The sequence below is a fragment of the Bos indicus genome, chromosome 8, assembly GCF_029378745.1.
Source record: "Bos indicus isolate NIAB-ARS_2022 breed Sahiwal x Tharparkar chromosome 8, NIAB-ARS_B.indTharparkar_mat_pri_1.0, whole genome shotgun sequence".
NCBI classification, from domain to species: domain Eukaryota; kingdom Metazoa; phylum Chordata; class Mammalia; order Artiodactyla; family Bovidae; genus Bos; species Bos indicus.
Genome location: NC_091767.1, coordinates 44,545,423 through 44,558,544, shown reverse-complemented (window position 1 = coordinate 44,558,544; position 13,122 = coordinate 44,545,423). Strand labels below are relative to the sequence as shown.

The 13,122-nt window shown below is 44.3% G+C and overlaps 1 protein-coding gene across 1 annotated transcript; it reads left to right on the top strand.

The window, feature by feature from the left end:
- The first annotated feature begins 4,275 nt into the window (after nt 1–4,275).
- On the top strand, nt 4,276–7,946 carry TMEM252 (transmembrane protein 252). The gene is made up of 2 exons (XM_019966039.2): nt 4,276–4,553; nt 7,603–7,946. The coding sequence occupies exons 1-2, from the start codon at nt 4,276–4,278 to the stop codon at nt 7,838–7,840; spliced, it is 516 nt and encodes a 171-aa protein (XP_019821598.1). The 3' UTR covers nt 7,841–7,946.
- Nucleotides 7,947–13,122: the final 5,176 nt, after the last annotated feature.

Sequence of the window (13,122 nt, the reverse complement as noted above, 5' to 3'; positions counted from 1 at the left end):
TAGTTATCCAAGGAGACGCTCATAAAACAGTGATGTGTGCAGTTCAGAACTAGGCAGAATATCTAAAATAAGTAATTATTTAATAATTTATATATTTAATTATAATAAACATAATATGTGCAAATAGCTTCAACATAAATCCTTAACTAGTTTGTCTCAAGTACTATGAAGGAGATACACAGTTCTCAGAAATACTTCATATTTCTATGTTGGTTTTTGCCTTTTTTCTAATCTATTCTCTTCATATACTACAGATTCTCTCATACTTTCTCCTTGGGCCTCCACCTCATCCTCAATAAACTCAAGTACTCTGAGTCCAGGGACTCACTCTTTAATTTATATAAATTTTATGCAAAATAACTAAGACCTTCCACCCTTCCTGAATCTTGCTGAATCTTGCTCTTTCCTATTCAGTTTCTCACCAAAAACAAGCCAAAAACCAACCACCACGACAAAATACACTGCTCTGAAATGACAGACACCTCCTTAAAGGATTTGGGAGAGAAAGGAACTATCTGATAAACTAGAAGGCACTAGTTAACCTTTATTGGAACTGGAGGAGAGAAAATGTCCTTGCTCAAATATTCATGAGACCATAAGAACTAGGCCTGACTTTTCATAATGCCCAGTCTGATTTCATCCTTAGGTTTTGGTTTGAAACAAAGAAGCCCAACCCTGTGGGTGGGAAGTTCTCAAAGAGAAGGCAATCCCTCCTTACTCTGCTGCTGCTGCTGCTGCTGCTGCTGCTGCTGCTGCTGCTAAGTCGATTCAGTTGTGTCTGACTCTGTGCAACCCCAGAGACGGCAGCCCACCAGGCTCCGCCGTCCCTGGGATCCTCCAGGCAAGAACACTGGAGTGGGTTCCATTTCCTTCTCCAATGCGTGAAAGTGAAAAGTGAAAGTGAAGTCGCTCAGTGAGGTCTGACTCTTAGCGACCCCATGGACTGCAGCCTACCAGGCTCCTCTGTCCATGGGATTTTCCAGGAAAGAGTACTGGAGTGGGGTGCCATTGCCTTCTTCACTCCTTACTCTAATACCTGATTATAGCTCGGAAGCACTGCCATTTACCTGTTCTTGGGACTCTGCTCCTAGTGCAGAACTTTTAGTTGAAAATACTGGATCTTTTCCAGCTTTTTGGAATTACAGCAGTGATGGTAGTAACAATCATAGTGAGTGTGACTGTAGCTGACTTTGATAGGGCGCTTGCTATGTGCTCCACACCGGGTAAACATTTAACTCTGATCGTCTCCTCTGGTCTCCAAGTCCTAACAAACTGTTTACCTACTGTAGTTCATTGCCTACTGCTGCCTAACAAGTTGCCCCAAAACTTAGCAGCTTAAAACAACACATGCTTAATCATCTCACAGTTTCTGTGGGTCTGGAATTTGGCCATGACTTAGCTGGGTCCTTGGCTTCAAGGTCTCTCAATCGAAGTGTTGCTTAGGGTCTCGTCACCTCCCTGCTCAACTGGGCAAGTCTTTCATGTCATTTGCAGGCTGTCGTTCCTCCCTGGCTGGGGTAACTCAAGGCCTCAGCTCTTCACTGACTGTCAGCCAGAAGCTGCCTTCTCATACGGCCCTCTCCAATATAGCGACTTTCTTCCTCAAAGAGTACAAGCCACAAGGGCAATAGAGAGAGTCTGCTAGCAAGAGAGAAGTCACTGTCTTTTGTAATCTAATCTCAGAAGGGCCATCCCATCACCTTTGCCATATTCTCTTGGTTGGAATCAGGTCATTATGTCCAGCCCACACTCAAGAGGACATGGATCCCAGGAGGGAGGGATCTTTGGGGGTCATATTAGAAATCTGTCAAGCTCAAGACCAATTGGATCTAAGAATTCCTCTGTAAGTTTAACTGAAAGTGCTCAAGAATTGCACCTTGAGAGGTGGACAACATTCTCTATGCTAATAATGACTATATTGGCAATGTTAGATAGTAGAAATAAACATATTGATTACAATTTTGAATATAACAAAAAATTGGAAAAGAAGGGAGGAGTTGCTTTAAGATTATAAGGATAAAATCAAGACCAGAAGATGAAAGTTAGTTGAGGACAAGGATTGAAGCTAACAGAGATAGAGCTTAGGAGGTGAAATGAGGACGGACTGTGTATCATTTTTTATCCAGGAACCTCTCTCTCTCCTCTAGCCCACAAATGAAGGTAGAGCTGAGGAGATAGTGGGTATGAGGCTAAAGGGTATCCATGGAACTTCCACTAGGGCATTGCACAAAGAACTGTTTCCATTGGGAAAGTAATGGAAAATAATAATAATGCAGTAGTGGAGTAGAGGAATATCAAAGAGGAACTGAAGAGAATCTGTTTGGACAAAAGTGACCCAGAGTCACCCTGGGAAGGAGTTTTGGCAGGAATATGCCAAGTGAAAGTGAAAGTTGCTCAGTCAGGTCTGACTCTTTGCAACCCCATAGACTATATTCTCCAGGTCAGAATACTGGAGTGGGTTGTCTTTCTCTTCTCTAGGGGATCTTCCCAATCCAGGGATATAACCCAGGTCTCCTGCATTGCAGACGGATTCATTACCAGCTGAACCACAAAGGAAACCCAAGAATACTGGAGTGGGTAGCCTATCCCTTCTCCAGTGGATCTTCCCAACCCAGGAATCAAACCAGGGTCTCCTGCATTGCAGGTGGATTATTTACCAACTGAGCTACAGGGAAGCCCAGGGATATGCCAGAGCACCAAGTTAAAAAGAAAGGAATCACAGCCTCAACCAGATATGGCATAGGACTACAGTCCATGGGGTCACGAGGGCCAGACACGACTTGGTGATTAAACTGCCACCACCACCATCCAAATCACAGACAGACAAGACAGAAGAAACAAATTCTAGACAGAAAACAGAAGACTGGTTCTGGAAAGATTTTTAAGGCAATGGTTCATAGAGCAATGGTACAGGGGAGAGGGAGGGAATGATTTTTAGTAGCATTTGTGCTGTGCTAAGTCACTTCAGTCATATCCAACTCTTTGAGACCCCATGGACTACAGCCCACCGGGCTCCTCTTTCCATAGGATTCTCCAGGCAAGAATACTGGAGTGGGTTGCCATTTCCTTCTCCAGGGGATCTTCCCAACCCAGGGTTTGAACCTAGATCTCCTGCATTGGCAGGCAGATTCTTTACCACTTGTGCCACCTGGGAAGTCCCTTAGTAGCATCTACTAAAACAAATTTCATTTAATATTTATTTTATGAGAGAAAAAAATGCAGGACTTTTCAGAGCCTTTAATACGTTAGTGCACTCTGTGAAACCCTAAGATACATAGTGGAGGCGGGGCAGGGAGTAAGGATTGAACAGGCAGCACTTCTTATACGGAGCTGTTTTGCATGGAGGTGGAAACTTGCTACAAATGTTTAGGGGACTTTTATCAAATATCAGTGGCCTTTTTGAGAGGAGGAAGGGTGAGATCTGGTTTAAATATTTCCAGTGAGGAAAGTATGGTGGCCGATAGCTGAACAGTAAGCAAAATAATTTTATCTAACACCTATATATTAAATAAAAATGACCTAGGGTTTCAACATTTGGGCCCCCAAAATGGGAAAGACACAGAATCAAAGCAGAAGTCACCAGATCACTACCACTGACAACCACCCTCAGAAATTCCCTCGCATTCCTGAAGCTCTGTCTATTACAATCCTTGCCAGCACTCTCTTCCCTCTCCTGCTGACACCCCTCTTTGAATCAGGGAGTTCACCCCTGGGCTTTTTTTTTTTGGAATCTTTCCAACATCATATTGTGAGGTCAATAAAGAGAGATTTATTGAGAGAAGCAAGACAAATATGATAAAAGCCTTTAAAAATATCTTTTTAGGATAGAAAAAGGAAGAAGCAATTAGGAAAGGACTACCTGCCAAACCACAAAGAAAGTAGTTCAGCAAGGAAAGCTAATTTCTCTAGCATTCATTTGGAATCACCTGCCCTGGAGATCAAGAGACATTTTTAATCAAAGGATGAGAGACTTTCTTTCAAATAACTGGGGTCAGCCTAGGGTCCCATCCAGCTCAGAAGAACAAGACAGCTGTGCCTGCAGGACACCCATTCCTGCAGGACACAAGGCTGTGTTTTTAGGTTAATCATCCAAGGATATTAGAGTTACTTTCAATGGTTAATGAATAGCTTCTAAGAGCCTGCTTCATTTAATTGTCCAAAGGCCAGTTGGTCCAGAGCATATAAAGCTGTGAGCAGGCTAATGAGAGCATTCTCTCTGAGCAGGGGAAGAAGGGGGGTGGCAGGGTCAGGGACCTGGGTTCCAAAGGATCAGGGATGCAGAACAGAACCTGTCTAGTTCTCTGTGTCTTTGCCCTCCTGACGGGCTTCCTGATGATCTGCCTGGGGGCCTTCTTCATTTCCTCAGCCTCCCTGTTCAACTGCCAGGGGAACTTGACCCTGGCCTATTTGCTTCTGCCTCTGGGGTTTGTGATCCTTCTGGGTGGAATTTTCTGGAGCACCTACCACCAGGCCAGTGAAAGCAAAGGGGTTTTCAACCGTGTGCTTGGACAGTACCATGCTCAGGGGGCCCTGCCCCTGGCCACAGTGGACAGGTATGTGCTCAGAAGCCTGAGGACTGGGGAGGGCTGTGGTGTGGCTGAGTTCTGGAAAAGGTCAATGACTTTTAATCTGGGGATTAAAAGTTTACTGGGGAGCAACTTACAAGTCCCATGGGGTTAGCAAGGATGTGGAGAAATTGGAATGCTTGTGCACTGCTGGTGGGAATGTAAAATAGTGTAGCTGCTCTGGAAAATGGTATGAAGGAGCCTCAAAACGTTAAACCTAGAATCACCATTTGATCTAGCAATTCTACTTCTGGGTATACAGACAAAAGAAGTGAAAACAGGGCTTTGAACAGATACTTGTATATCAGTGTTCACAGGAGCATTCTTCATGTTTGTGAAAAGGTGGAAACAACCCATATATCCATCTAGTGGATGAATGGATAAACAAAATACAGTACATACAAAAGATGGAATATTATTCATCTTTGAAGAGAAAGGAAATACTGATGCAGCTGTAACATGAATGAACCTTAAAGACATTATATTAAGTGAAACTGGCCAGAAATAGGCCCCCAAAACAAATACTATGTGATTCCACTTATATGAGGTACCTAGAGCAGTCAAATTTCATAGATTAAATGTAGAACAGTGATTACCAGTTACCAAGGGAAGGAGGGAATGAAGAGTTACTGTTGAATGAGTACAGAGTTTGAGTTCAGGATGGTGGAAAAGTTCTGAAGATGAATAATGGTGATGGTTATAAAACAATGTGAATGTATTTAATGCCATTAAACTGTACACTTAAAATAGCTAAAGTGGTACTTCCCTGGTGACTCAGACAGTAAAGCATCTGCCTACAATGCGGGAGACCCAGGTTCAATCCCTGGGTTGGGAAGATCTCCTGGAGAAGGAAATGGCAACCCACTCCAATATTCTTGCCTGGAAAATCCCATAGATAGAAGAGCCTGGTAGACTACAGTCCATGGGGTTGCAAAGAACCGGACACAACTGAGCGACTTCACTTATACTTGATAACAAAAAAATAATTTTGATTAACCTTACCTAAAATTAGTATCAGACAACCAAAAATCTCCTAATTTTTAGCTAAACACAGAATCATTAGGGATAAAACCCCAGGCATCATTCTTAAGATACAGACAGGCTGCATGCGTGCATGCTAAGTCATTTCAGTTGTGTCTGACTCTTTGCCATCTCATGGACTCTAGCCTGCCAGGGTCCTCTGTCCATGGAATTCTCCAGGCAAGAATACTGGAGTGGATTGCCATGCCCTCCTCCGGGGGATCTTCCTGACCCAGGGTCTGAATCCAGGTCTGTCTCATTAAAGGCAGATTCTTTACCATCTGAGCCACCAGGGAAGCGAGACTCCATAAATTCTTTGTCCTCTTTGTCTAAAATATTTTAGCTACTCCATGTATTTTGAATATGAGTGATTAGCCATGACAATTGATTTTTGACATGATGCTATGATACATGATACTATATTTTTTACTAATAAGATACTAACTACAATGACCCAAATCTATTTCCAATGTTATTACACTAACTGCAAAGTCTTTGGATTTGGTAAAAAAAAATTAAAGGTGAAGTGACTGCAGAAGATGCTTCTAGAGTGATGTTTTCTTTTTTTTCCTTTGGTATAAATGTTATATGATTGCCTCCAGAATGTGAATCTTGATAAGAGTAACCAATTGCCTTAAGGATGTAGCTTAAATTTTCAAGCACATGCATACTATTGTCCTGAAACACTAAACGATGGTGTCACAACACCCTCATCTTACTGCCTCTTTCCAGTGCGTCTCTAGATGCCCAGCCCACTTAGCATGGCTAGGGGGTCAGTAAATGGTAAGTCATACTTCTCAGAAGTATCTTCATTTGAAAGGGGTACCTAGAATGAGACTTCAAAGCAAAGGGGTCTGCAAAGGTGGAACTCAGGACACTGGGACTGTGAAGTGGTGAGGGGAGGGCGGGGGTTGGGAGAAGGGATGTGGGGCAGGCGGCAGTCATCCTGGAGCCTCTCAAATCAGTCCAGGGATTGGTGTCTCACTTTGGTGTCTTCAATGCTTTTATGCATGTGCCCCATGACACGGCCTTGGCTATTCTGAGTGAAGGCTGAGATTTATGCTGTACAGTAGATGGCTCCTTCAGTTCCTTGGCTTTGGGCCTGGTAACGTTTGGAACGGAGCTGTGGCTGCAAATGGCAGTCCTTGTTCTGTTGTGGTTACACACCACAAACACTCCCTGCAGGCTCTGGAAGGGTTCACTCTATAATCACACAGCCCAATCAAGCTCACCCTCACTCTTCTTCACATCTGTGCCACCCCCTATCCCATTCATGATGGAGAAGCCAGAGGATTTAGCAATTAGCAATGTTGGGCAAGATTACTGATGAGTACATCAACTCCTGCATGAAAGGCTCCTTTAGCCATCGGCCTGTTGGCATGGAAAGGGCTGCTACTGAAATCTACATAAAGTTGTCAGTTCGAATAGTTGAGAAATCAGTATTTTGTGTGTGTGCATGGAAATGGGGCAGGGCGAAAATACTTGAAATTTGAATAATAGGGAAGAGAAGCATCTGATATTGTTCAGGAATCTTCATGGAGCTGGTTTTCATTCATTATTTGTTGGCTGTGAGGCTCTGAGACCATGAGTACAGCTGACTAGAAGATGATGTGTGTGAATGGGGACAAGGAAGTGAATGAACTAAATAACTGGTTAGAGAGACATTCCAGAGTCAAGGCCTGTCCCATACCCCTGCTAAGGATCTCCCACTGAAATTTCTGGGTTCCAATGAGTAAGAGAGAGGGGATAATGTGGAATAACCCACTGGGGAAAGTATGACTATAGAGGCATACATCCCATGGCTGATAAAGAGGGTTTTGCTGGAAGAGCAGCACATTAAAAAAAAAAAAAAAAAAAAAAAAACCTGGGATGTCAGGGAGGAAGAACATCTGTTTCAGAATCAATGTTTTCTAACAGTTTAGCTTCACACAGTGGGATTTGGGAGAGGCGGACATATGCCTCCTTGGCACGACCTACTTAAATAACACGCGAATGTCTGTGGCATTTTGTCCCCCAGACCAGGTTTTTACCCTCCAGCTTACGAAGAGAGTCCTGCTGCTGACAAGCGAGCCTGTCACACAGAGCAAGAGACCTCGGATGCTCCTCCACCTCCGTACACAGAGATGGGCCTTGAATTTCAGGATGAAGATGGGGCCCACCCAGAGGCCCCACCACCCTATGACGAGTCTGTGGCAGAGAGGGTGGCGGCAGCAAGGCCGTGGCAGGATGCTCAGAGGCGAAGCCAGGAGTGCTGAAGCAGGGGAAGTGCGCCAGCCCTCACGACGTACCCTCACGGGAGGCAGCTGCTAATAATAAACACAGGCAGGGACTGTGGGAGGAGAAGCTACACCAGTGACCCCACACGAGAGCTCGCAGTGGGACCATGTGAGGCCAGTGCAATTCCGCGTATGTGCTTGGCCTGCAAGGGCAGGGTGGGGCAGCAGGCAAGCATTTCAAAGGGTTCGCAGCCACCCCAACCCAGGAAGCTTTTGGACTGCAAAGGTTTTGTTGTGAGAGCTCTGCTCCACAGACAGCCTTTCTGCTCTTCCCCAACACTTCTCCCATCTCCTGACCGGCTGCAGGGAGAAAGAGATGCTGTTTGGACACCATGCACCTTCTTGGACTGCATCACAAATACTCACAAAGGGAAAAGGCAAGCTGGCCACCAACGGTCATTATCGTTTAAGTTGTGGGTTCTGCTGGCTGGTTTCATAGTTATCCTCATTTACCGTACGCCAGTGGCATGGTAATTCACACATTGTAAGAGATTTGCCCCTGGAACCCATGAATGTTACTTTGTATGACTTTAAGTATGTATATTTTATTTCTATGTGAAAGGAAAGTGACTTCAATACTTACTTTCAAAATGGTTCAAGCACAAAATCTTAAATAAGTATTTTAAGAACGGGATGGTTTTACAAGCATATATAAGAAGATTTCTTAGACACTCAAGTTGAATAAAGAGAATATTCAAAAATTCATAATACACAGGATTCAGGGGAAAAAAAGAATGTGCTAGCCATAGGTTGTATTAATACAGAAGACATAAATCTTGAAAAGCTTTAAAATACCCATATATTTCAGTGAATCCCCCTGTAAATCTCTAGGATTTGAAAGAAAGGAGACTATAATGTAGTACCTTAATTATTAACAGACAGTTCTTTGTGTCTCAAAACACAGATCCAGACACTTTTAGATTTAATACATTTATTTTGAAGCCCAATGCTTCCTCTTCAGCTTTATTATGTCTTATGATCTTATTATAAGTTTTAATACAAGAGGACAAGTCAGGTGGCAGAGTGGTGGGAGGATATTAGCCTGATGCTTTAGAGCTTGAGAAAGAAACTTCGTCTCTCTGGGCCTCAGTTTCCTGCCCTGTCAGGTGAGGACCTTACGCTGGGATTAATGTATGACAATTATGGACTACCTTTTATAAGGCGTGCTCTTTACTGTAACTGTTTACGCTTTTTATTTAGCCCTCATTATAGTCTGCAGAGATAAGTTCTGTGGTTATTCTCATTGAAAAGATGCATAAATTGAGACTTTGAGAAGTTAAACCTTTCCAACAACATAGTTATTTCCACGAGGGTGAAGAAAGGTCCATAGAAGAGCACGTGAAGACTTTACTTCACACTTCTGTGCTAGGTTGTGCTGCTGCTGCTAAGTTGCTTCAGTCGTGTCCGACTCTGTGTGACCCCATAGACGGCAGCCCACCAGGCTCCCCCGTCCCTGGGATCCTCCAGGCAAGAACACTGGAGTGGGTTGCCATTTCCTTCTCCAATGCATGAAAGTGAAAAGTGAAAGGGAAGTCGCTCAGTTGTGTCTGACTCCTAGCGACCCCATGGACTGCAGCCTACCAGGCTCCTCCGTCCATGGGATTTTCCAGGCAAGAGTACTGGAGTGGGGTGCCATTGCCTTCTCCGGTTGTGCTAATCCTGTCTTATTTCCCTCCTTCCAAGGAAAAGTTAAGACTTGTCTCCCTCTTCAGGAATAGGCCTTAACAAGAAGGGGAGCCCCAGGGTAGCAGCATTATTTTGAAGCCCTTAGAGAGGCAGCAAAAGTTAACTTTAGTGTTAACCGGCTGGCTTCTCTTTTAAAATGTAAATAAACCCTCCTCAGTTTTTCTGCCTAGGAGCTTGGCCCTCACCAAGTTGTAATTTCCTTTCATCTGATGCTTTTTTTTTTTTTTTTTCCCATCTGATTCTTATACTATGATGAAAGATAGCTCCTTCTTGATAACAGACAGCCTTGGTGAAGGGGCACAGTAGGGCTTTGGATGCTGGAGGGAGAGATGAAGAGCTTTGGAGGAGGATAGGGTTGTAGAGATGAGATGGGGACCCTGTGGCCTCCTCCTTCTGGTTATTGCTGAGCGCTCAGATGAAGCATGTCCTGACACACAGGAAACCATAAGAGGAAATCCTGGTTCCTTTACACAAAGCAGGACTTTGGGCATCTGTGATTTGAATCCTTGACATCAGGAGCATAACTGGACATGAATGTCACTCATGGTTGCCGAACAGGAAGGTGGTCATTTATTAGCAAGGCAATTTATAATTTCTCTCTTGTCATCTCTTTCTATTCCTCTACTGAGACGGTTACCCTGGAATTCTCCTTAGGGTCTGAGCACATTCACTGACTAGAACAAGCTCTGTCACTGGGCTTTTGTCCAGAATTTGAATTTGTAATAGATGTTTTTTCTAAATACCACTGAGACAAATATAATTTTCATTTATATGAGAAAATTGTCTTAATCTCTTTACTGCAATAAATTTTGTACTTAAATGTTTCCCCTTTTTGCTGTTTTGTATCAGGAAAAAAAAAAATCAATAGAGGAACATAAGTCAAAGTTTTATTTTCCATGTGAAACTAACACAGCATCTAGATGAGTTAACCTTTTCGCAAAGCCTAACAACCTAACGTTACTGAACATCAACTATTGATTCAGAAAATAAGCCCAGTGCTTTTTGAGGACATATGACTGACAGGTGTGAACTGCCTTTTAAAAAAACAAAAACAAATTTACTCTAAAGCAAGCATCAAGAACGTGATTATTACCCACAACAAATCCTGCCTTTCAGAAGCTATTAAAACCCACTGGGCAAATCAAACAAAAGTGTCCCGTTGTGATTAAGAAGAATTCATTGCCCGACCCCTCACCTCCCCAGAGGATTCACTCAGGAGAAGTAGACAACGTATCCCCTTTTCTTCCTAAAGTTTATGATGAAATTAATCAAATTAATACCAGGAACTGAGAACCACGATTTTGTGAAAGGCAGGGAGAGCGCTGGGACTGAGAAAGTGCAGGCTTTGCGGGTCCCCTCCTCTCCAACGTGAACAGCGGGCTCACGTGTCAGTGGGAGGGGGAATACTCAGGGGTGTCCTCGCCATTACCACGTCTCTCTAAGTAGCAAGTGAAAGCAGCCACCTCCGCCCCAAAGACGAGCATGACACGGCCAGTTAGAGAGCACAGCGTGCTGCATCTTTCACACAACAGAGGCGTCAAGTGCGCTTTTTTGACCCCTCCACTCAAAAATTCACAAGCACTTTTACCAACAATCCTATCCATCCTTTGCTCATCTATTTTCCAAGACACCTACTAGGTGCTAAAAGACACGGAAAGATGATAAAAGATATGGGTTTACACCACGGCCCTTCAACATATTCTATAATGCTCCATGACAACTTAGGCTGATTCACATACCGAGTGGGCCTGCCGTCAGCCGCAGGAGCCATCGGCCGTTGAAGTCTCCAGCCGGTGCGAGTGGAGCAGGGGTTCAGCTGAGCTCTGCTGCTGCTGCTGCCAAGTCACGTCAGTCGTGTCCGACTCTGTGCGACCCCATATGACGGCAGCCCATGTCCCTGGGATTCTCCAGGCAAGAACAGTGGAGTAGGTTGCCATTTCCCTCTCCAGTGAATGAAAGTGAAAACTGAAAGTGAAGTCTCTCAGTCGTGTCCGACTCTTCGAGACCCCATGGACTGTAGCTCTGTTGCCTTGGATAATTTCTTGCTGTGTCTAACTGTTGAAGGGCCAAAGACTGAAACACTAGCAGTAAGTTCATTTCCAAAGGTGCATGATTTCTGTAACCCTTCACCACTCAGGAATGGAACCCTCTTCAAGGCTGGTATCTGGAATATCAGCTCCCATGTGTTTCACAAGTACCTGGTGCGTGATCAACCAATGAAATGGAGGCACCTGTTGTAGCGCTACCGGTTTTCACAGGTGCGTTTCAAATTCCCCACGCCCTACACGAGTGATGGACATGCCTTACATTGAGCCACACTGGCCAATCAGAAGTTACCAAGCCATTAACCCTGTCATTGCCTATGTTGCCTGCAGAGAACGCTGGCTCAGTGCAGCCAATTGTCAGCCCATTATGCCGCCGTGGGACGGGTCATCAATCTGAGGCTTCCTGTGTGGAAAACCTTCAGGTCACACGCAAACCCTTCAGCCTGCAATGTTATTCAGCACTATTCATCCCGTGAATATGGTAGATGTGGGCTGCATCTCAGATCAGTAAAATTGATAAGGGATCTTATTTTAATAATGACTGTCTATCCATTTCCAAGGTCAGCCAATAAACTCAGGAATCACAGATGAGGCAAAACAACTTTTTTGATCTAGGGGGCTGGCTGACACTAAGCAGGATATTTCACGTCCTTGTTTCCCTCCCAGTAAATACCTCCCTGGCACATATACACACACATCTCCAAACACCCCCTGGGTGGGTAGTGGCACTGCCCTATTTGAGAATCACTGCATTATATACACTGTTGCATATGGTGTAGTGAGTGAATCTCTCAATACTAGCTGATCATAAGGGTGGTCCAGACAGTTGCCACACTCTACTCATTGTCCCTTCTAGGATCATCTCCTGCAGTCCCCACAACATTCTTGGACCTCTCTAATCATTTACTCTTAAGTGAGACTGGCAGTTGCAGCTCCATCTTTAAGAACACGAGGAACATCATGTGCAGAAGGGTGACTTCCTGTCTTTCACCTCTCCTGAGGCTAAAGCAAGAGGACATCCACGTACAGCTCAGCAAGAGAAGCTTGGATTCTATGTAGAGCAGAAATCATACTTTGGCAATGTGAATTTGAGCAGGATCCAGAGGCAGGCTGGGTCCTGAGCCACTACAGGACCTTCCCTTTGGGAGCCTTGCTGAGAAAAAGCTCATAAAAATAGGTGGCTGTGCAGCTGCTGCTTTCCGAAGCTGGACCCAAGCATTTGCTCGGTCTGATATATGTAATGCTGTGTCTGCTTCAATCCCATTCATCCAAGCCAACCTCTCACTAGACTCAAAGCAAGCCTCCTCTCCAGTCATTCTACCTCTCAATTTCCAGCCTTGTTCTTGCTGCATTCACCCCTGACGAAATTCTGTAAGCAATTATCAGGCTCAGGAATCTCCACTCCTTGGGAAACACCTTAGTTGCCTACTACCTTCCATCTCGGAGTCAATCTTTCTGTGTACTCTCCAGCAGGTTGCTTGTGCTGCTGCTGTAAAGTTCATGTCTACCTGATTCTTTATGCATGTTTAC

What these genes read in the sequence shown, in the direction of transcription:
- TMEM252 (XM_019966039.2), top strand. Translation starts at nt 4,276, where the DNA reads ATGCAGAACAGAACCTGTCTAGTTCTCTGTGTCTTTGCCCTCCTGACG. An exon ending in CCCCTGGCCACAGTGGACAG is followed by an intron (nt 4,554 to 7,602) that starts GTATGTGCTCAG and finishes TTTGTCCCCCAG; the next exon opens with ACCAGGTTTTTACCCTCCAG.